Below are 20,962 nucleotides of genomic sequence, written 5' to 3' on the forward strand. Positions count from 1 at the left end.
GCGGTGCATTTCCTCCTGCCTTTAGCGCATTCCCCGGCCACCACCAACTTTTCCCCAATCCAGTAAATGATATAGGCCGTGTTCTCAAGCCACATGCAGCGACTCTTTCCTCTATGTGTCTGTCTATGCCGGGCTAAGGGGCTTATGATACATCCACCTGCCGTCAGCGTCGTGCGTAGCGCTGGTCAGCAGGCAGCCATACTTGCAGCAGTGCAATGTCTCTCTATCCTATCAGATCTGTGTACACCACTTGGTCAGGAACCCGGGAAGCTCGACCGTTCCCGGGATCTCCTCCAACACCACGTCGAGTTTAAACATCTTACCCTCGAGGCCACCATGGGCAGAGTTGCTTCGTCCTCCAATACCCGCGGGGATCAGCAGCCCAAGCGACGCTAGTCTTTCCCACGCCATGCCGGCAATCCCTCGCCCCCAAACCCGGCCCCCAGCGCCAAGAGCCAGCATTCCCGAGCCCGCCGACTGCACTCTCTGCTTGCCCATCTGGGAACTGTATTCGTCGTAGGCCATGGCGAAGTTGACCGTGTCCGTGTGCGCCACTATGTCCAACCGAGCAGCCGCAATAAGCATTGCTAGCTCAAGATCCGAGAGTGCTGCAATCAGATGTTGCTTCGAGTCGGGGGCCTCGAGAGAGACACGCTCAAGCTTCGTGTCCAGCATTCTCAGGTCGAGAGACGATGGCGATAGGGTCGAAAGTGGCATGATAAGTGACGTGAAGAATGCCGCAGCCGTTTTTGACGTGTAGAAGTGGTAGTCAAGGTGGTCCTGGAAACTTGGCGTCTCGCGCAGTACCTGTGGCATCGTGTAAGTTAGTCAGTCATTCGAACGAGTGGAAAGTCACGTAGCGCAAAAATGCTTACCTCGATCTTGGCCTCCCACCAACCGCGGAACTCGTCGAGGCCTTCCAGCTTCACATCGAACCCTTCCGCGTCCAAATCCTCCTCTTCGACGAGGAGGCCTTGCCTACAAATATCCCAATAGGCGGGCACGCTCTTTGGTAATGACAGGTGAACATAGCGATGGCTGAAGCGACTCTTGACTCTTTTCTCGAGACTCTCCACAACATCGATCCTCGTTGTCAGCCCAAGAACTGCAATAGGGGCCTTCCTCGCCTGCGCGATATCAAATAGGTTGTACAGCAGAGTCTGACGGGCATGTGTCGCAAACAAATCAAATTCGTCTATCACAAAGACGACAGATTTGGACGTAACGCCCTCGTCGGCACCCGTGATCTCGGAGGGATGGGACAGTAGAGCGAGCAGTGATGCCAGAGTATCGGCGTAGTTGCTGGTCTTGTTCAGGTCATCCTCGACCTCCATCTCTTTGCCCAACTGGCGCCATATCTCTTTTAGAGCTAATTTATCATCCGTGTGAATGAAACCGCTTAGGCGGATGACATGAAAACTCTCCGTATTTTCGGCGGCCAAGTCGGCCACAATTGTCTCGACAAGCTGCAACGCATTCTTAGCAAAAGCTCGTCCCGAGCACAAGGGAAAGGTAGCTTACCAGTGTTTTCCCGCTGCCGCGTGCCCCTATTATCATCATAGAGTTGCCCTCGCCTGCCAACACCGTTTGCTCGACGAGTTGGTATGTCTTGTCATACGCCTCATCTTGCCCCTTTAGTCGGACACGTCGACTGCCAGAACATCGATCTAACAGCACTCGCTGCATGGACTTGAGATGCTGGTCAAAGTTAGGGATGTCAGGGCACTCCGTGGCAGCGCTAGATACCCCCGAAACTTGCACAGAATCCTGGTTACCTGGTAGAACATCTTCCTGGAGACAGTCCTTGCAGAACCAGTCATCGTCTGGTATTACTGGAATCCCGTAGCATTTCTGATGGAACCCCTTGTCACAGTGTTCGCAGAAAAGAATCTCATTGGGTGCTACCGAGTCCGGCTTGGAGCAAATCACACAGATTTCGTCATCTTCGTCGGATTTTTCTCCGTCATCTTCTGAGTCGCCGTCATCCTTCGGGCTATTAGAGCCCTTGGCGCGTGGTGCCTTTACGGTAGATGGTAGATCCTCGAAGAAAACCTCCTCAGTAGGCTTTTTGCTCCCACTATCGAAGGCCACATTCTTCCTCGGCCGGCTGGCCTTCATGTGGCGGGGTGTCAGGATACCTTTTGGTGCAGGTGAGCCTTTAGAAGGCGAATCGTGAAGCCATGCTTGGCTTTTATTTATCACAGATTGTTTGACGGCTGGCTTAACGGCCGGTTCGACGGCTGTTTTGGTAGCTGGCTTGACGACGGAGGTCTTGACGGCTGGTTGGGCGGTTGATTTGACAGCCGGCTTGACCACTTTGCCCGCTTGGACGGTCTTGGCTGGTCTGCCGCGGACCTTTTTTGTCGGCGGTTGTGTGTCTTCGGGTTCGTCATCCTCAGTAACGGCGCTCTTGCCTTTCCCGCCCTTAGACACCCCGTTTGCTTGTTTATTCGTGCGAGAAGAACTTCTGTTGTTTTTCCCCTGTTGCTCCTCGGTGGATTGCAGCTCCAGTTCGTCGCCCGAGTCGGGTACATCGTAGATAGTGTTTGCGCCGCGTTGAGAGGCAAGGGCTCCTTTTTGACTGCTGGGCGAACCGTTTTTGCGGATTTGACTGATGCCTTCACTGCAGGTTTGACTGCAGGTTTGACTGCAGGTTTGACTGCAGGTGCGATAGGCTTGGCGGCGGGTTTTGCAACTCCGCCATTCTTCGGTGCCTTGGTCCCGCCAGCGGTTTTAGCACTGGCACGTTGGCGGGTTCCGCGCGCTGACGATCGCGTGGCCGAGGGAGCGGCAGGCGGTCCGTCAGGCGCGGCGGAGGATCTTGTTGCAGCTTCATCTAGCTTTCGTTTCTTTGCGGCTACAGCTGGCTCGGTCGAGGGCGCATCTGCAGCTGCCTCGTCCGGGGCATCTTGGAGTCGGGTCCTCTTCCGGCGAGTCGTGACGGGCTCAGGAGCCATCGGGAGGTGTGCTGTCCACTTCGGCCGGTCGCGGCCAACTTGCAGGATTGGGGTTATAAAGCTAGGTTGGTCATGTCAAGTGGTCGTGGATGACGTTGCGTGCTACATGCGTCGAGAAATACGGAGTTTCTGGATGAAGTAGGTGGTAAGTGGAATTGATGGCAGAAGCACCCCTGTCAGTCTGGTAGCTAAAGCAACCCAGTAACTCAATTGAACGAATATGCAGGCGCCTTGACGCAGACTGACGCGACTTGACACGCGACGCTGCGACGCTGCGACGTTGCGCCGGCCATGGCAGCCACGGTTAATGGATTAGGTAATCTATCGTCAAAGTGGGGACCGTACCCGAGCCAACAAAAGGGGCAGCATCATTGCATACCAGCAATCGAGGTTATCGTGAAGGGGGTTTGGGGCAACTCCACCCCATTCTATTCTACATACTTGTATAGATGCAACAAAGGCGGCTATAGACCAGGCCACCTTCGGACCTATCCTCGACCGTCTCTATGTACGCATGCGGAGCCTGATCGACTCAACTAGCTGCACCAACTGATGTGGCATGTGGACAAAAACTGTCTTCTTCTTGGTGCTATATATATCGAATATCGAACTAGTTAAGGTTACTGGAGATATATGTGCCGTGCTGCCGCCCTTGTGGCTTGATTGCCAGCCGCTTTCCGTGGCGGTCCTCTAGTCACTCACTAGTACTACTTTCCTAGCCGTGTCTCCCCTTCTTCTGCTCTATAAGTAAGTACTAACCTGCGTGTTTCCAGCTGCGGCACCAATTCCGCCCAGGCCAATCACTAAGCGCCAGCCTAATCAGGCTTCAGACGCCAAATACAAGCCTGACTTTACTATGCTTAGACAAGGCCGCTACCTCCCTCCCCCTCTCACCAACCCCATGGAGTTTGGGCCCTGGCCATGCTTGACTCCGGACAGCTTACGGCGCTAGGCTTTAGATAGTTCGGCCTGGCTCGATCAGATATCTTGTTGGCCAAAAGAACGAAGAAGCAGGAAAACTTGGAAACCATTCTTTTCTTGCCAGTTGTCGGGGTCAGCCTCAAAAAGGTGGTGGACAGGATGATCAGGCTGCAGGGTCGTAGTACGCCATACGGGTGTGCATGAAGGCAATATGCTTTCTGTCGGTGATCTGCATCTCCCACTGCCCTAGCAACCGCGCCGGTGGTCCTATAGTCCGCGTTGGTTGGGCGGTTATACCCAAATACCACTTTTACTATAACTACTACAAGTTAAGCTCTTCAGGTACGAACGCACATGGACACACACACTAACAAAGCTGCATTACCACGTGTTGTGTGAAATGGATCCCGAAAGCCGTTTGAACCGGACAATGAATGGCGATCAATGGTGAATGTCAGATTGCAGGGGACAAAGTCGTTTACTGCGCCATGAGCGAGGCCCATTGGGAACACACACGGGTGGGCCTTCAATCTTCGAGTATTTAGACTCTTCGTTATATACCCAGTCCAGTCATCCCTCGCAAGGCTAAGCGGCCTGAACTCGTAACCCAGGCTACCCAAGCACATGATTCTAGTACAATCTGCCAGGCTTAGATAGTTTGAAACAAACCATCAGCCGCAGCAGTTTCCACATATGCACAGCGTGTACACGTATATATAGCTTCTTGGCTAATCAGGGCTAGGGAACAGCTGCTTGTACACCGCCAGACAAGTAGACATTTTTCAGTTAAGCTCGGTCCCGAATGGAAAGGGAGGTAGACGAAGAGTGGAGGACGGTGATGTTGACGTTTCGCTTGTTGGCCCAGCCGCAAGGTAAAGCAAGGGTGGACAGCAGGCACTTTATGCGGAAGCAAGATGGTACCAGCAGGACGGTTCGGGGGTTCCCTTTCCTCCATGCTTTGCTGTATGTCATTCCCCGCCGTGCCAGAGCTTGGGGCCCCGACCCGGGAGCTTGTCACGCATATGGCTGGCTGCATTGTCCTTGTTTTATTTGGGCTGTAAGGCCGTTAATTTGTATGTGTGACCGGTTTGACCATCTTCGTTGGTCAGGTCGGTCGTGTATATCATGCACAACGTACTTGGCCACACCTTGCTGATTGCGTGAAATCGGGTATCACAAAATGCATGTCGCCTCCTTCAGCTACTGTCACAGCTGTCACGAGGAGCCAAGTTGATAATTTCCTGTAGCACCGCACTACCCATCATCAGTAATATGTAGTTTCGAGTAATACGAACCCGTGCATGTAAAGTCGCCAGCGATAAGTAACAAATGAGCATATCTTAAATTCTATCTGATTGTGTATAGTGTGAAGTGTTTTATATAAGTACGATAAGTGTAGGGTATCAAGAAAAGAAAAATGACAGTAGCACGCTTCTGCTAAATTCCCAACAACTCCAGACAAGCACAACGGACACCCCGATCGAAGCTATTATTCGACGGAAAGCTGTGCCAGGCGCTCGTGGAGGAGCTTCAATTCGTCTGGTCCTGGGCCAGTCAGGCCCTTTTTCGGCGCCAACAGTGGGCAATCCACGCAGAGCTCGTGAGAGCAGTTGTCGCACATGGTAGCCTCCAGGGCATCAGCCGGGAACTTCTCATGGCATTCGTGGCAAATATGCCTGGGTGCCCAGTTCGTGCCTGGCTCATCATTCGGATACCCTTTGGGGTATTTCTTCTGTTTGAGCCTGGGAGGGAGAATCAAAAGTTAGCATGCACGCATGGTCTAGTGAAGGGATGGAACTCACGGCACTCGTTCACAGTCGCCACAGCGCTTGTGGCCGCACTGCTCGCATATACGGGAAGGAGCCTTGAATAATGATTGGCACTCGTGACAATACCTCCTAATCCGCATCCGGTGCTTCTTGTGAACTTGGTCTTGCCCGCCGGGCTTTTGGCTCGGACGGGTCAGTACGATGGGGTCCTCCAAGCCGTAGTGAGGAATGATTGGTGCCAGGTCTTGGTCCTTCTGAGCCGTAGCCACAGCGTCGCGTCTTTGCCGGCTCGCCTTCTTCTCCTCCTCTGTCCGTTTGGGCGGGCTGCGAGTACACTGATCGCAGCGGCGGTGCTGGCACCCAGGGCATGCGTTGCCCGGGCCAAAGGTTGCTTGGCACTTGTGGCAGGTCCTGTGAATCCGAATTCGTACTGGCTTCTCTACCCGAAGGACATCGCCCCGAGCCGCATTCCATTCAGCGGGCTTTACCTCCAAGCCAAACCTGTCACCCAGCCGCCTCGCACGCTCATCGTATACTTGAGAGCGAGGTATCCTGGTGGCATTCTCAGACTCAGCCGTCTTGGGGGTACAGCGGAGCTAACATGACGTGTTAGACACTTTCCAGAGCATGGCCGCAGACGCAGAATTTGAGCACTGCAGTACATACCTTGTCGCCGGATTCAATGGCGATTCTTTCCTTATCCGAGGGTCGTTGACTGATGATTTGTATGGTTGCTCGCTTGGTCTCTTGAGAATAGTCCTCATGCGCGAAAGGCCACGAAGGACTTTGCTTAAGCCTTTCCTATCCTTCCCCTTGTTCCCCTCCGACTGCGCCGTCGAATCCAGTGCGGGAGAACTCATGCTGCCGCCTTGATTGTCCAGGGCCAAAAATGGCAGTCCCGAGTCCAGTCGTTCCAAGTACGTCACACTCCACCACCGAAGATGGCTCAAATTAATGACCCCAGTCTAGGAGAAGTTGCTGTAGACTTGGTCTGTCCAAATTATGACCACCTTCACATGCATCCAGGGAGTGAACCAAACGGCTACTGCATGATCCGGGTGACGGTTGAGTGTTAGATTGCGTAACGAAGCGGGCGGATGGTTGCAGCGACCAATCAGTTGGTGGCGGTATCCGGAGTGGACGAAGTGAATATGAATAAGGGTGGTGCGAGCCGCAGCGGCTGGTGTGTCATTGACTAGCTGTTGTAGCGAAAGGCCTCTCCTTTTGCGCAATGGCGATATATCCACTAAAACCGAAGACTTGCTGAGAAGAGTGGTTTATACCAAAGACCAACGGGATTGAGGGCCAGGCGAAAGGGAAAGAGAAATATTCCGAGGAAATTGTGAGACATAGAAGTCGGTGATCAACAATGGATTAAATGACAGCCCCGCGACAGGCCAGGCCGGAAGGATCGAGGGTCATTGGAATGAGGAGAAGTGGGAAAGGAAGCAAAGGAAAACCGACAGGTTGGGTGGACGGGGCCTCGAGTTGTACTAAAAAGCAGCCGTACGTACGTGCAGTAGTAGCAGCATGTATGTATGTACGAGGCGTAGGGTGTGTGGTGGCATGTAGTGTGTATGGGAGGACGGTTATGGAGGAGCTATTCTTTCGCTTTGCTTTTCTTTCTTTGGCTGCTGCAGGCCACAGGCCACAGGCCACACAGGCTAACCTACTGAACAACCACACACACACACTCACATCCCCCCCCATCCCGACCCTGGTTCCCGTTCTAGTGCTCTTTTGGGGGCCTCTGCCCGCAACAGGGTGACAGGCTACAGGGTGTCTGTTACCCGAATACCCAAACGGAGCTTGCCCAACCCAGCTGCCAGCACCCAAAGTGCCTGAGTGCCTTGAAGCTCCTTTGGCGATTGCTGGATGTGTGGAGACGTGCATATGACATGCGGGTCTCGAGGCAGCGTCTTCCGGAATGGTGGGATTTTGCCCATCAATAGATCTTGGCTTTGTAGCAAGTATAGAAGTAGAGCGAGTAGTCGCCCAAAGCCCCGTCTCCCTTTGGAAAGGCTGGCAGGCAGGCATTCAAAAGCGGCGACCACGAAACGTATTTAACTGGAGTGGCCCCTCGAGAGCGTCCGCAAAAGACCGCACCTCGTCACGTCTACTTGTATGTATGTACGTATGTATGTATGTACTCGGTATGCAATAGGGCTGCTAGTAGATGGATCACTGTGTATTGTCTGCTGCGTGCGACTCGCGAGCTGCGTGAATCAGACACATACATGTCACACATTGACACAGCTGCCTGCACGAGTCAGCGTTCCTAAGTGTTTAGCAAAGGCAATCGACGCCCGCCCCCAGAAGCCGCCCTCCCCGCGCTACTACTTACCAAGTCCACGGAACTCCTTCTTGATTGATCTCAACGGCCCCAAACTCAAATCCTGCTTGGGCCGTAGTGCTACGTACAACCCAATTGCCAACTGAACTGGTGAGAAGCGGCTGAGATGCGTCCAATGTCTGTATGTATAAGGTATGTATAGTAGCAGTACGGACCCCCGTCGTGGATACTGCTCCTGTCTCCAGACAAGCACAGTACTTTGGCTACGTAATCATATGTGGTTTTATCCCACAGGAGAGATCCCAATGGACAGCCAGCTACTTTTGTTTCACATGCGCCATTGCTCGACCATAACAGGCATACCTGGCTAACTCACGACAGGTACCCCCTACCTACTGCTCAGTTATCCCAGCTACCCTCCATCAGATCAGCCCATTATTGATTTAGCGTGTCCACTGGCATCTTGTAGCCCCAGGGCGGGCAATTCTGATGTCCGAGCTCTCTCCGATGGCCCCCTGATGGTGTTGCAACAATAACAAGGATAGCTGGCGAGTTCCATATATGTAGTTCAATAGGCTCATCTCCCCAGGAGAACGTTACAAAATAACAGAAAGGTGGTGGGGGCTGCCGTCAGCACTGTATTCTCTGCTATGGTTCATGAATAATAGCAATAAAAATTCTAAATCCGAAGTGCTTTCGGATCGAGCCCGGGCGACCAACCCGTCACGTGCAGCCTCATGGCATGGCATGACACGGCATATGGCATACGTAGAAGGAAAGCCTCAAGCCACACAGCTATGGTGTCATCGCCTATTGTTTTGCAGATTTGCAGCTAGGTTATTTCGACAGACGTGTCATGCGGCCAGAACCAGCTTGCCAGCTACGTATAACACTGTCTGCTGCACTAGTAAGCAGCACTATACTAGCACTGAAACTGGGTATGCAAACATTCCCTTATCCTGTAATAATATCAGTGTCTACTATGCAGTCTAATATAGTCTTGTTCACGCTGTCGCATCGCTCGCGTAGGGAAACGACCGGCCGAGTCTGCTCATCTAGATGGCATGTTAGCTGCAAGCTGCTCTGCCAACGTGGCAGACACTGTCTTGCTGGCGTCGTCGCATTTCCTCTCTGGTCTGTGGCCACCCCCTAGATACTGCCTGACTATGTACATACAGATTGTCACACTGGAAGAAAGAGGAAATCGTACCTACAGACAGTCGGTCGAGGTGTGCAGTGCATTCATGATTCTCGACGTCTGATTTGTTTGAATAGCTCGGGAGTATGTTCCTGATCACCACCGACGACGACGTCGACAGCCAATGACAAGGTCCTTTTAAGCCATCGATCTCATGTTCTCAAATCCGTCAGCAGCCGAGATCACGGTACACCCACTTGCACCGCAACCCTCTCCCACCAAAAAGCGAGAGCCGATTGGGGCAAGCTCGCCAAGACCCGAAGCAACTATGACCTCTTTCTCGAACCACTTCGGAAATAATGGTGTGGAGGCCGGGCACTTTTTTCGAAAATTTGGAGATGAAAGTCGCCTCTGACTCGAAAAGATGGCCACCAGATATATGGTATAGGTACAGGTATATTAAATACTACTGATGTCAATCATGATGGTTTAAACCCGGCGAGCCAACATATGACAATAGTAAGAATAAGAAAGAGAGAGGGGGGAAAGAAAAGAAAAGGTCTTTTTTCGTTCTTGTTTGGCTTGGTGGTTTTGCCGGCTGAATCGCCCTTGGTCATTTCCCGAACAAACGGTCGGGATTTGGAATGCGCTCATCTCAAGACCGGAGATGCTGTTGCGTATCGTATCCGAAGCGCTGGAACGCATGATCCCTGCCAACCTAAGGTTGTAAGCAGCCGGGCGGCTGTGCCCAATCCAGACACTCCGGTCCATTGCTGTACGTACAGCAGTGCTTGTACTTTCGGCCCAGCATCGACTCACGATGGACGGCCAACACACGATTGTGGTGAAAGCAATGCATATACGCACCTCATCGATGCTACTGGGTTAAGGCGCACATACTTGGAAATAACGGCCCCCATTCCCTTCCCGGCTTCCTGGGTTGTTGTAGATTCTCTCGGCCTCTGCAACTGCCAGGCCGCGCGAGTCAGCCAGCCAAGTCAGCAAGTCGTCGTTCCTTGCATTGCATGTGTAGGACTTTTCAGGCTAGATACATATACCTCAGCTATTAAACCTCGACGGATCCTTACCGCGTCATGCTACGTACGGCCTTGGTGATCCTGAAGTCACGGAACAAAGCCGTCGTCTGCGAGCTAAAATAGGCCACCAAGCATCTGAGTACGATGGATGGACGCCACCGGCTTCCAGAATAGCATCAGATCATTGACAGTCGGTCGGAGAACTATTTCCCAAAACCCAATGCGTCGAGGCTAAGCGAGAGCTGAGAGAGGGCGTTGAGGCGCATCAAACCAGGCAGATTACCTGCTCCTGATTTAATGGATGCGATCCAAACCTAACGTGCTTCACATTCGGCCAGCCAGTTAGCCTTCTCACCCCTTATGGCCAGTCCAAACCAATCACCATGCGTCCCAGCACTGGGCATCGTCCTAAACTAATCCCCCATATCCAGCCCGTTAGATGCTTTCTTTGGGTATCTGCAGATTCGGCTAGACAGGTGTGTGAGACCAGCATGATAAAGCGTTCCACTCCCTTGGTAAATCCGGCGGTCAGGAAACAAAACAATGAAAGAAAAAAAAAGAAGAAAAAATCTGCTTGCACCAGTTCGTCGGAATCCCCAAACGACCCGAGAACCCAAAATCGCCTTCCGTTGAAGAAAGAAGCAACAGCATGACGAAACCCCTACGTTTTTCTTGCACCTCTTGACCGACAAACTTGCTCATCTTATTTGAATGGCTTTCTCGAGTACGACGTGTTACAACGTACTTACATACATCTGGGCATTGTCAGAAAACGGTCCAGGTCCTAAAAAGCAAGATGCATTTTACACAAAATTGACTTTTCATTCGTTACACCGGTTCCTTTATCTGCCGCCGAGTAGCACTGGCCAGAGCATCGGGACCGTCGAACCGGATCGTCAGCGTTACACGCAGGAGAGGGGAGGGGAAAGAGCAAGAGCCTAATTGCTTATTCAGCCCGTGCCGCTGCACTGGATTTTGCCATTGCCAATGAGAGCGCGGGCTGGACTGGGGAAACTAGTCAGCCAGTCAGCCGGGCGTCATGTGCACGGCGTTTCCCTTTGCTGGCTTGTTGCTCGTTGCAAAGTGTGTCGGATAGAGAATGACGGGCCAATGAGTCCGCCGGGCCTATCGCTTCTCCTAGATCGCGTGCCAAGGCCGGCATGTGTATTGCTTGCTTGCTAACATCTCACCCTATTCAGATTGCTGACGTTTGCTTGTGTGTGAATGTAACACTGACGCGTATGGTCTACGCAAGATATTCCGAAGACGGAGCGCATCTGGCCCTTTGGCTTTGCTGGTATCCAGATCCAGACCAGTCATTGGGTTAAAGGAGGTTATATCCGATATGCAAACCCCCCTATGTTTGCATCACTTGCCGTTTCCTCGTGAATATATTGGTTGCGCCTTATGTCCGTTCTGAAAATGCAACGATCGCCATCTTCTAAGCCCGTATACAAAAGATCGACATACAATAGTGCTGCTTTTCGGCTGGAAGTTGTGTGGAGAGAAATTGTGTTCAAATCCCGCTCATCTCATGTACATTACCACTCGGCGGAGTGTTGCCAAGCGAGTGTCTCAGGAGAGAAGGATTCGAAAAGAGATTCCTTCTTTGTAACGTCACTCAAGCCAAAACGCAGGTGATTGTGCACATGCAGTAGCCTCCAGGCTGAAATAGTATCGTCGCCTTTGTCCACCACACGCTCATGAAAGGAAAAATACACCCAGTTCTTCCCAATGGAGCATCAGGCAATTTGATAGCATTGCCAATAACACCCGGCACACCCGGCACACCATGTTACCTAGCAAGAAACATACGGTTTACAAGCAGTGCGAATGTACAAGCCCAAGTCCCTTGTAGCAACAAGCCCTGTCTGTGTACTTCGAAGGCGTCATTCTAGAAGGAGAAAAGAGAGGAAGAAGTATGGTAACTCCCACTTTGCGCATGCTCTACACTGGAACCCCTTTCTCATATTTAACCATGTCGTTGACAACGCCTCTAAGGGCTCTGGTTTGCCAGCAACTCGCTGGTGCTGCTCGCGGCGTCGTAACTGACGTTCTAGTCGCGGCCTGTGACCTATATAGTAATTATACATATTGTTATCCCATGTTATATCTATCTTATCATCACGCACGACCCATTCTAGACGAGCTAGAGACACAACGTGATAAGATACCCATTGAGCACATAGTAAGAAATATGAGAAGAAAGAAGGAATAGTACTCAGTATTCCCATGTCATTATCTAGTTCCTAGTTCAGCTTACGGATATAGTATCGGCATGTGCGCAATTATACATCTCGCGCATCTTCAGCTCCGAGCACAGCTTTAGCGAACTCCTCCTTAAGCGTAGCACTCATAGGAACACACTAACGGTATAAAAGCAAGTAGGATGAACCGAGTGATTGAGCCTGACTGAAAGAACGAAGTCGTTGCGAAAAGGGGCTATCTCAGAGGCCACCCACGATGTATCGTGCTCTACTTAGTTAAGATAAACCTGATATGAGTGTTTTAGTCCCAGAGAGCCCAGTCTGGTAGGTAATCCCGCCGGCTGCTAGGGCGGTAAGTTCATGCCTTTATAAGGCCAAGTTGGTCTCATTTTCCTCGCCAACGGGCTGATGGCTTGTTGGTATGTATGGTCTTTTGTGTTTGTACTGTCTCGGTTCTGTGTTCAAGTACGCATGTCGGCATACATTGTGAGAGTACGGTGTTGGTGTATTTTCTTTTGTCTCCATGTGATAAAACCAGCCGTTGCAAATAACACGACGCAACTGGATAGATGCTGAACATACTCTGTAACCCCTTGATATAGCAAGGGTAGTTCTCGTTCTTCACCAGGTAGTTGAATGGCAACTCATCCGCTTGTAGTTACTTAGGGCTAATCTGGGTTACGTCGATAAGATGGCTATCGACCTGTGGGAATGGGCAAGCTAGACATCTGGTTTGTTATCAGGGATCTTAGGGCTTCTTGACAGGCACTGTACATATATGCTGTTTGTCTAACCGCTGGATTTGAATAATTCTCCTTCGATAATACAGATCTAGAGCAAATACAGATCTGACATAGTATTCGCTAGCCTGTGTCTACTCTAGTAATCGCACGTGGCGAAGCTTCGTCTTCGGATATCACTTACCAAGCCAGTAGCATGATGTAGAAACTTAGCAGACATAAGGATGGATGTATTACAGAACACAATTATCATTAATCTTCTTAATCCAGTGACTGGTTGCTTGAAAGTGAACCGCGACCGTGGTCACGCCAATACACCACAGTTCTGAAGTGAGCTCGCGGAACCGTTTCCTCCTTTCGTTCAAGGAATGAATGCCTTCATGATCCATGGATGAACTAATCGGTAAGTTGACTTTGCCGAACAACTGAACGAGGGCTCACTCACTACAACTCAAGATGACACGATTGGAACATATATGAGTTGATCCGCTAAACAATCAGATGCTCCAATCTCGCATCCAACAAGCACATCATCTACATCGCTTGCTTGATTATAGGTGGGACGAGGAGGGCAGAGCAAGGTCTTGGCAACCTAGGACAAGCAGGATACGGCGAGACGATTAAGGAAAGCCATTGCTTTAATGAGTCAGGCCGAAGCCGAACTTATCATACCGTATTGTATGTTACTTGCTGCAGCGTATCAGCTATAAGGAATACAAACAGCATGGGCTTATCACCGGTAGTCTTCCGACAAGGACTTGGTCGGCTTGGAATTGATAGAACAAAAGGCCCCGCCGCCGATGTAAGCCGATTGGTCAATGGATGAAGACCAACGCCCTTCGCGCCCTAAGACGATAGCCGGATGCTTTAACTACTTGCTGCAAGGCAAGTCCGCTGTCATTGGTATAAAGTATATACAAGATCACCCATCTGTATCTGCTTGTAAAAGCTGCGTGCCTCATTTGTTGGAAAACTGGTACTCTCCCGACAGGCGTGATACGGTTTCTGCCCAGTGAACTTTGGAGCCCTACCTGCTGTACAGCCGAAATCAACCGAGACTAAGTGACCATGCCGAACATAGTGGTGGTTGGGTATGTTAAGCCGCTCTACAATCTTTACAATATCAAGACTGACAATCTACTATAAAAGTGCCGGGGTGTCTGGATTGACCTCAGCCTACCTGCTGTCCAAAGATGGCGCCAACACCATCACAGTCGTCGCCAAGCATATGCCCGGAGACTATGACATAGAATACGCATCTCCATGGGCTGGCGCGAACGTACTGCCGTGAGTAGGAAGACACGGCCGAATGCCACCGAAAACCTGGCGCTGATGCAGTTAAGGATGGCTACCAAGGCCTCGAGCCGCTGGGAACGGCAGACATGGCCTGAACTGAAGAAATTAGCCGAGGAGGTGCCCGAGGCCGGCATTCACAAGATGAGTATGCATCCATGAACATGCCGTACAAGCCGGGTTGATCATTAGCCATGCAATGCTGACAACAAGTGTTTCTTTCCTCAAAATAGAGTCGCGTGTGTACCGTAGAGAGAAGGACCTCGAGAAGCTACGCAATGGGGCCTACGCTTTCGACGGCCTATTCCTCGAGGATCCCTGGTACAAGACCCTGTTCGACGATTTCCGCGAGCTTTCCAAAGGCGAGCTCCCGCAGGATGTGGCCTCGGGCGCCGAGTTCACCTCCGTTTGTATCAACACCATGCTCTACCTACCCTGGCTGCTCGGCAAGTGCCGGGCTAACGGCGTCGCGTTCAGGCGAGGCGTCCTCAAACACATCTCGGAGGCAGCCGCGTGGAGCCAGACGGGTTCCAAGGTCGACCTCGTCGTCAACACGACTGGGCTGATGGCTTCGCGGCTCGGGGGCGTTCTGGACCAGGACGTCATCCCCGTGCGGGGCCAGGTTGTGGTCGTCCGAAACGAGGCGCCCTACATGGTCACCAAGTCGGGCACCAACGACGCCGAAGACGAGGTCTTCTACATCATGATGCGGGCTGCGGGAGGCGGCACCATCCTGGGCGGCACGTACCAGAAGGGCCAGTGGGAGAGCCAGCCCGACCCGAACATCGCCATGCGCATCATGAAGCGGGCGGTGGAGATGGTCCCGGAGCTAGCCGACGGCAAGGGCGTGCAGGGACTCGACGTCGTTCGACATGGTGTCGGGCTTCGGCCATACCGCAACGGTGGCGTGCGTCTTGACAAGGAAAAGATAGACGGCACCTGGGTTGTCCACAACTACGGCCATGCGGGTTGGGGCTACCAAGGCTCTTATGGATGTGCCGAGCGAGTAGTTGAGCTGGCTTCTGAGGCCTTGAATCAAGCCAAGCTGTAAGGAATCGAGGACGTACAGTACAAGCACGTAATGAAGGTGATGGAGGAGATGGGATAATTTCGAAAGTGTACAGATTGGAATGAAAGCTTACACATGGTATTTTGTACGCTGGAGTTTTAGCGGCCTATCGCCTGAAGCCCCAACCGCTGCCGTCTAAATTTAGCGGGCTAGGTCCCGAGCCACTGCACCCGCCCAGGTACCCCGACCCTGGACATTTCAATTGCTGTCTCAATCTGGCTCCTACCGAACGTCATTAAATTCATCAACGCGGTCGGTTCGACGCGTAGCGCAGGAGTCACCAACACCACCACTATGGCAGACCACCAGCCAGGACTAGTTGCGCAGGCCCTCAACCTGGTGTCGGACATTGCAAACCGTCGCCATGTCCTCTCCAAACTGATACCGGTCGGCCTGTTCCTTATTGATGCCGTGCTGTGCGCCTTGATCATCTGGAAGGTCCCCTGTAAGCGCACCACCAAAGCCCTTCCTAACATGCTGGTCTTTCTCTCTCGTGGGATACATCGCTAACAGATAATGCTTCCGTAGACACCGAAATTGACTGGAAGGCATACATGGAGCAGGTCGCCCAGTATGTGTCAGGCGAACGCGATTACACCCTCATCAAGGGCGGCACCGGCCCTCTCGTCTACCCGGCCGCTCATGTATACACCTACACTGCGCTGTACAACATTACCGACCAAGGAAAGGACATTATTTTCGCACAGGAAATCTTCGCAGGTCTATACATGGCCACACTGGCCCTTGTTATGATGTGCTATTGGAAAGCCAGGGTAAGTCCGGCTGGTCCTGATGCTGAGCTTACTTGGCGGGCGAACAAGAATAGTGGCTGATCTCAACAGGTCCCCCCGTACGTCTTTCCTCTTTTGATCGCGTCTAAGCGACTGCACAGCATATTCGTCCTACGCTGTTTCAACGACTGCTTTGCGGCCTTCTTCTTCTGGGTCACCGTCTTCTGTTTCCAACGCAAGGCATGGACTCTTGGCTGCCTGGCTTTTACATGGGGCCTCGGGACCAAAATGTCCCTACTGCTGATTCTGCCCGCGGTTGGTATCATCCTACTCCAGGGCCGGGGTTTCTCCGGCGCTCTCAGGTCGGCTGCAATCATGGCCCAGGTCCAGGTTGTCATCGGCGCCCCCCTTTCTGCGGGAAAATGCACGAGGCTACTTGTCACGAGCTTTTGAGCTGTCGAGGCAGTTCTTCTTCAAGTGGACTGTCAATTGGCGTTTCGTCGGCGAAGAAACATTCCTCAGTCGACCATTTTCTATTGTTCTTCTAGGTCTACATGTTGCGGTTCTGGCTACCTTCGCGGTCCAAAAGTGGCTGAAGCCTTCGCGCAAGTCTCTCGCCGCGATTATAACCCCCATGCTGCAGTTCCAATCGCCCTTCAGTGCCCAGGAAGAGCCGATGGTGGCCTCGGGTGTTACTGCGCAGTACACTATGACCACCATACTTTCGGCCAACATTATCGGTCTCCTTTTTGCACGGTCCCTCCATTATCAGTTCTATGCCTATCTCGCCTGGGCCACCCCGTACCTCCTATGGCGTAGTGGTGTTCACCCCGTAGTCCAATATGGTCTATGGGCTGTCCAAGAGTGGGCATGGAATGTCTTCCCCAGCACGCCTGTCAGTTCTGGCATCGTAGTTGCTGCAATGGCCGGCACGACGCTTGCGTCATGGTTTGCTGCAAACAGGGACTTTGAGTCTGTACCGCGGAGACTGTCGAGAGCGAAAAAGACGTGATGTGAGTGTATAAATGGTGGCTCAGCCCTCATCCTCGGAATCGGAAGGGGGCATCTTGCCGACATTGGACTCATCTTCACTTTCATCGTCGTAAGTGTTCTTTGCGAACTCCTTGGGCCTGAAGCCGGATTAGTCTAAACGAGTCGAAAGTGGCGAGAGAGGAGTTTGAAAGTACCAGTAGCTCTGCTTGCGCCATGCTTTCTCGTCGCGGACGACATTGGTGATGCCGCCCTCGACTCTGCTCTTGGGCTCGGGGGCAGGGTACAGGTCAACCAGAACGTAACCACCGCGCTTGATCCATATGGTGTTTCGGAAGCGGTCGGCGAGTTCCACTACTACGGTCTTTTTGCTGGGCAAGAGGCAGCCATAGAGGTTGTTTCCTTCGGCCTTGATGACACGTGCAAGAGTTTGGCTCTGGTTGAGTGTATCGGGGGGTGTCATGGACTCCTCGGCCGCGGCCTGGATATTACGCTTAGGCTTGCCCATGTTCAAGTCCTAGGCCTGTCTGCTTTTGGTCTTGATATACAGGGTTGAGTCCAAGGGAGTGGTATGGAGAAAAGTGCGCGCTGATGGGGATTTGAGGACCCAAGAATAGGCAATTTTTGGCAGCTACAATGGACCCGGGATCTACCGGAGTTCTTCCGATCCATAAGTCTCAACATTGATTCTCGAAGTCCAATGCGAGGAGCTATGTGCACGTACATGGAAGAAGAGAAGAAGGGATAAGATAATCGTCTCTATTCACATGATGCGGAGGACCCTCTGGGTTTTGCGTTGGCTTTCTTGGACTTGTTGGGGGCAAGTAACCGCGTCCTTCCCAAGATAACTTGTTTGTTGGAGTTTTGATGCCCAGCATAGTACACCAAAGCTGTCGACCCTTTTCAGAAACAAATATATCGGAATATATTTGATCACAACAAAGACAACCTCGTATACATGTAGTTGCTATTGCTTCCCGTGGTTGAGTTGCTGCGTTGAATAGCGGCCAGACGGGCGGGGGCCAGGCGAAGTTTATCAGGGCGATCCCCCGTACGCTTTATCAGGGCGATCCCCCGTACGCCCTGCTGCGCGCCGTATTATGGAATTGCGGGGGGGCCCCATACTCGCTTCACTTCCCTCCATAGTTTCCACGACGATTTCTCCGTAGGGTGTGCCACACTCACCTACTTCAAGAGCCTGTCGTCATGGGTTCACCGGTGAGCCTCATCCACTGGTTGATTACAAATACTTTTGCTTATGGCATCAAGCCGGAGAGGGACTCATTGCAGCTTTGGGCTTGAGGACATGATTGATTCACTTTCATCATATAATCAGGCGTTCCCATAGCCATCTGTGATTCAACAACTCTGACTAGACAGCAATATCATACCTGTATACAGCCAAGATGGACTCGTCCATGTTCGGGGCACTGGTTCATGTCGAATCTGCTCCCGTTTCTGCGTTACCGGCCACACCTAAGCCGGCCGTCTCGCGCACGTACCCTGCCGCGCCGCAGCAGGACGACGATATTGAGCTGTCAACACTCAGGCCGGGAAGCCATCGCCACTATTCCTCGGGGCCGTTGTCCAGCCCCGTGGTTTCCCGGGATGGGGAAAGCGCCGCGGGCGCCGCTACAAAATGTCGACATGACCGCTGCTGGCGGCGTGCCTGGCTCGTCGTCTTCTCCCACTTCCCCGACCAGCATCTCGAGTGGAAGCAACGGGACGATGGGAGGCGCGGATGCCGTCGAGGCCATGCAGAGCTTCTCCGACCCGCCCATGAACCGGTACAGGATGATTTCCATCTGCTCTATGCAGCTCCTGGGTGGGCTCAACGACGCCGCGCCCGGTGCGTTGATTCCGTATATGGAGACGTAAGTATATCTTCATCTATCCATCCGCCAATGTCCAGAGAACAAGATTCAGTCGGAAGCACAAATTCCAACAATATTCATGCGCTTTCATCACCTTGATCTTTCGTCGATGGCTGAAAATTCCTTCGATCCAGCCACTACAATATCGGCTACGCCGTGGTATCGCTCATCTTCATCGGCAACGCCCTCGGCTTCATCATGGCCGCGCCCTTTATCGACAAGATCCGGGCACGACTAGGCCGGGCCAAGGCCCTGGCCCTGAGCCAGATCTTGATGGCCTGCGGATATATTCCCATGGTCTGCACCGCGCCTTTCCCTCTGGTCGTCGTGTCCTTCTTCTTCATTGGGTTCGGGTACGCCGTGAGTCTAGCCATTGGCAATGTGTTCTGTGGTAACTTGCGTGAGTTCACTCTTTCTGTAAATTGGTATTTTATTATTTTGTTATGTATTTGATGTTGGCTGACGTCACTATCGTAGGCCACGGAACTGCAATGCTGGGCGCTATGCATGGCAGCTACGGGATAGGGGGCACTGTCGGACCTATCATTGCCACCACGATTGTGACCGTCGGGCATACCGTCTGGTCGCGCTACTACTTCCTCACGTTGTCCCTGGCCCTCGTTAACCTCGTCTTTGCGGCATGGGCGTTCTGGGCATACGAGCACGAAGATGCTTCCGCACTGCCCACGACGACGGCTGCGACGGCCGCGGCGCCAGCCGTCGACAGTGGTAGCGCCATGTTTGCCGCCTTCAAGTCCAAAGTGGTCGTCCTGGGCGCCCTCTTCATCTTCGCCTACCAGGGAGCCGAGGTGTCCATCTCGGGCTGGGTTATCTCGTTTCTGATGACGGAGCGGCCGTCAAGCGGCGTGGACCCGTCGTCCATCGGGTACGTGACGGCCGGCTTCTGGGCGGGCATCACGCTGGGCCGTTTCCTGCTGTCCCCGCTGGCGAGCCGCGTGGGCCTGAGCGAGAAGACGTTCGTGTACGCCCTCGTGGCGGGCTCGGCCGTCTTCGAGGCCCTGGTGTGGTGGGTGCCCAACGTCATCGGGGACTCGGTGGCGCTCGCCGTCGTGGGCTTGCTGCTGGGCCCCGTCTACCCCTGCGCCGCCTCCGTGTTCACCAAGTCGCTGAGCCGGCGCGAGCAGGTCAGCGGCCTGGGTGTCATCAGCGCGTTCGGCAGCTCGGGCGGGGCCGTGGCCCCCTTCACCACGGGCATGCTGGCGCAGGTCGCGGGCACCTTCGTCTTGCACCCCGTCGCCATCGGCCTCTTCGCCGCCATGATGGTCTGCTGGTATGGCATCCCCGCCGTCCGGAAGAGGACCGAGTAGATTTCCCGGGTGTAGAGCGGGGAGGCGATCTTGTGCGACTTCTTCTTGGACGAGATCATGGACTTGGTGATCATCGTGTGCAGGGAGATGCTGTGTTTCGAGGCCATGATTGCCGACTTTGGCTTTCTGGCTTTCTTTCGACTGATACTTTCGTTCAAAGGCAGGAAAGGAGTACTTAAGAAGCGTGCACTAGCTAGTTGAACGTCTAGATAGAGCTATAGATGGAGAGAGTTCGCGGTATAATAAGTGGTATAGGTCACGCTTAAAAAAGTGATGGTGGATTTGTTCAGGGTTTGTGCGATGCCCGTCCGGTCTCCATGTTCTTGTATTCGACGCGCGAGGCTCTAAAACATCTGAGTATCCCCTTTCCGGTCAATTATTCGGCGTCTCTTTGGAAACACCAGGCCTCGGTGGGTCAGCTTAACCAGAACACATCGTGCCATAACCATGCGATCCAGATTCCGTAGCCCAGATAAAACCGAGGCATTTTCTTGCGATTCCGGCATCGTTTGGGCATTGGGAGATAAGGCCGCGTTCAAAATCAGTTCGTGGCGGCAATCGAACGGGCGATATCATGATCGAAGGTGGAGATTGGTTTCAACTGCGGCATGCCGA

At 52.8% G+C, this 20,962-nt stretch overlaps 6 protein-coding genes across 6 annotated transcripts; 3 read left to right on the forward strand and 3 right to left on the reverse strand.

The window, feature by feature from the left end:
* Positions 1-231: 231 nt before the first annotated feature.
* On the reverse strand, positions 232-2,957 carry PG998_004080 (origin recognition complex subunit 4; the record flags this gene model as incomplete). Its single annotated transcript, XM_066870898.1, has 4 exons — positions 232-807; positions 876-1,466; positions 1,522-2,623; positions 2,770-2,957. 4 exons carry the CDS (start codon positions 2,955-2,957, stop codon positions 232-234), a joined length of 2,457 nt encoding a protein of 818 aa, XP_066734648.1.
* Positions 2,958-5,367: 2,410 nt separating this feature from the next.
* PG998_004081 (uncharacterized protein) lies at positions 5,368-6,507 on the reverse strand (the record flags this gene model as incomplete). The annotated part of the gene is made up of 3 exons (XM_066870899.1): positions 5,368-5,620; positions 5,681-6,243; positions 6,310-6,507. The coding sequence occupies 3 exons, from the start codon at positions 6,505-6,507 to the stop codon at positions 5,368-5,370; spliced, it is 1,014 nt and encodes a 337-aa protein (XP_066734649.1).
* A 7,623-nt stretch (positions 6,508-14,130) lies between these two features.
* PG998_004082 (D-amino-acid oxidase) lies at positions 14,131-15,406 on the forward strand (the record flags this gene model as incomplete). The annotated part of the gene is made up of 4 exons (XM_066870900.1): positions 14,131-14,153; positions 14,212-14,349; positions 14,406-14,503; positions 14,589-15,406. 4 exons carry the CDS (start codon positions 14,131-14,133, stop codon positions 15,404-15,406), a joined length of 1,077 nt encoding a protein of 358 aa, XP_066734650.1.
* Positions 15,407-15,718: 312 nt separating this feature from the next.
* On the forward strand, positions 15,719-16,608 carry PG998_004083 (Dol-P-Man:Man(5)GlcNAc(2)-PP-Dol alpha-1-3-mannosyltransferase; the record flags this gene model as incomplete). The annotated part of the gene is made up of 3 exons (XM_066870901.1): positions 15,719-15,869; positions 15,953-16,197; positions 16,267-16,608. 3 exons carry the CDS (start codon positions 15,719-15,721, stop codon positions 16,606-16,608), a joined length of 738 nt encoding a protein of 245 aa, XP_066734651.1.
* A 580-nt stretch (positions 16,609-17,188) lies between these two features.
* On the reverse strand, positions 17,189-17,653 carry PG998_004084 (uncharacterized protein; the record flags this gene model as incomplete). The annotated part of the gene is made up of 2 exons (XM_066870902.1): positions 17,189-17,285; positions 17,343-17,653. The coding sequence occupies 2 exons, from the start codon at positions 17,651-17,653 to the stop codon at positions 17,189-17,191; spliced, it is 408 nt and encodes a 135-aa protein (XP_066734652.1).
* A 1,100-nt stretch (positions 17,654-18,753) lies between these two features.
* Positions 18,754-20,347, forward strand: PG998_004085 (Major facilitator superfamily transporter; the record flags this gene model as incomplete). Its single annotated transcript, XM_066870903.1, has 3 exons — positions 18,754-19,019; positions 19,154-19,410; positions 19,497-20,347. The coding sequence occupies 3 exons, from the start codon at positions 18,754-18,756 to the stop codon at positions 20,345-20,347; spliced, it is 1,374 nt and encodes a 457-aa protein (XP_066734653.1).
* Positions 20,348-20,962: the final 615 nt, after the last annotated feature.

This window comes from Apiospora kogelbergensis (genome assembly GCF_038363985.1).
Source record: "Apiospora kogelbergensis strain CBS 113332 chromosome Unknown utg000002l_segment0_segment0, whole genome shotgun sequence".
Taxonomy (NCBI): Eukaryota; Fungi; Ascomycota; class Sordariomycetes; order Amphisphaeriales; family Apiosporaceae; genus Apiospora; species Apiospora kogelbergensis.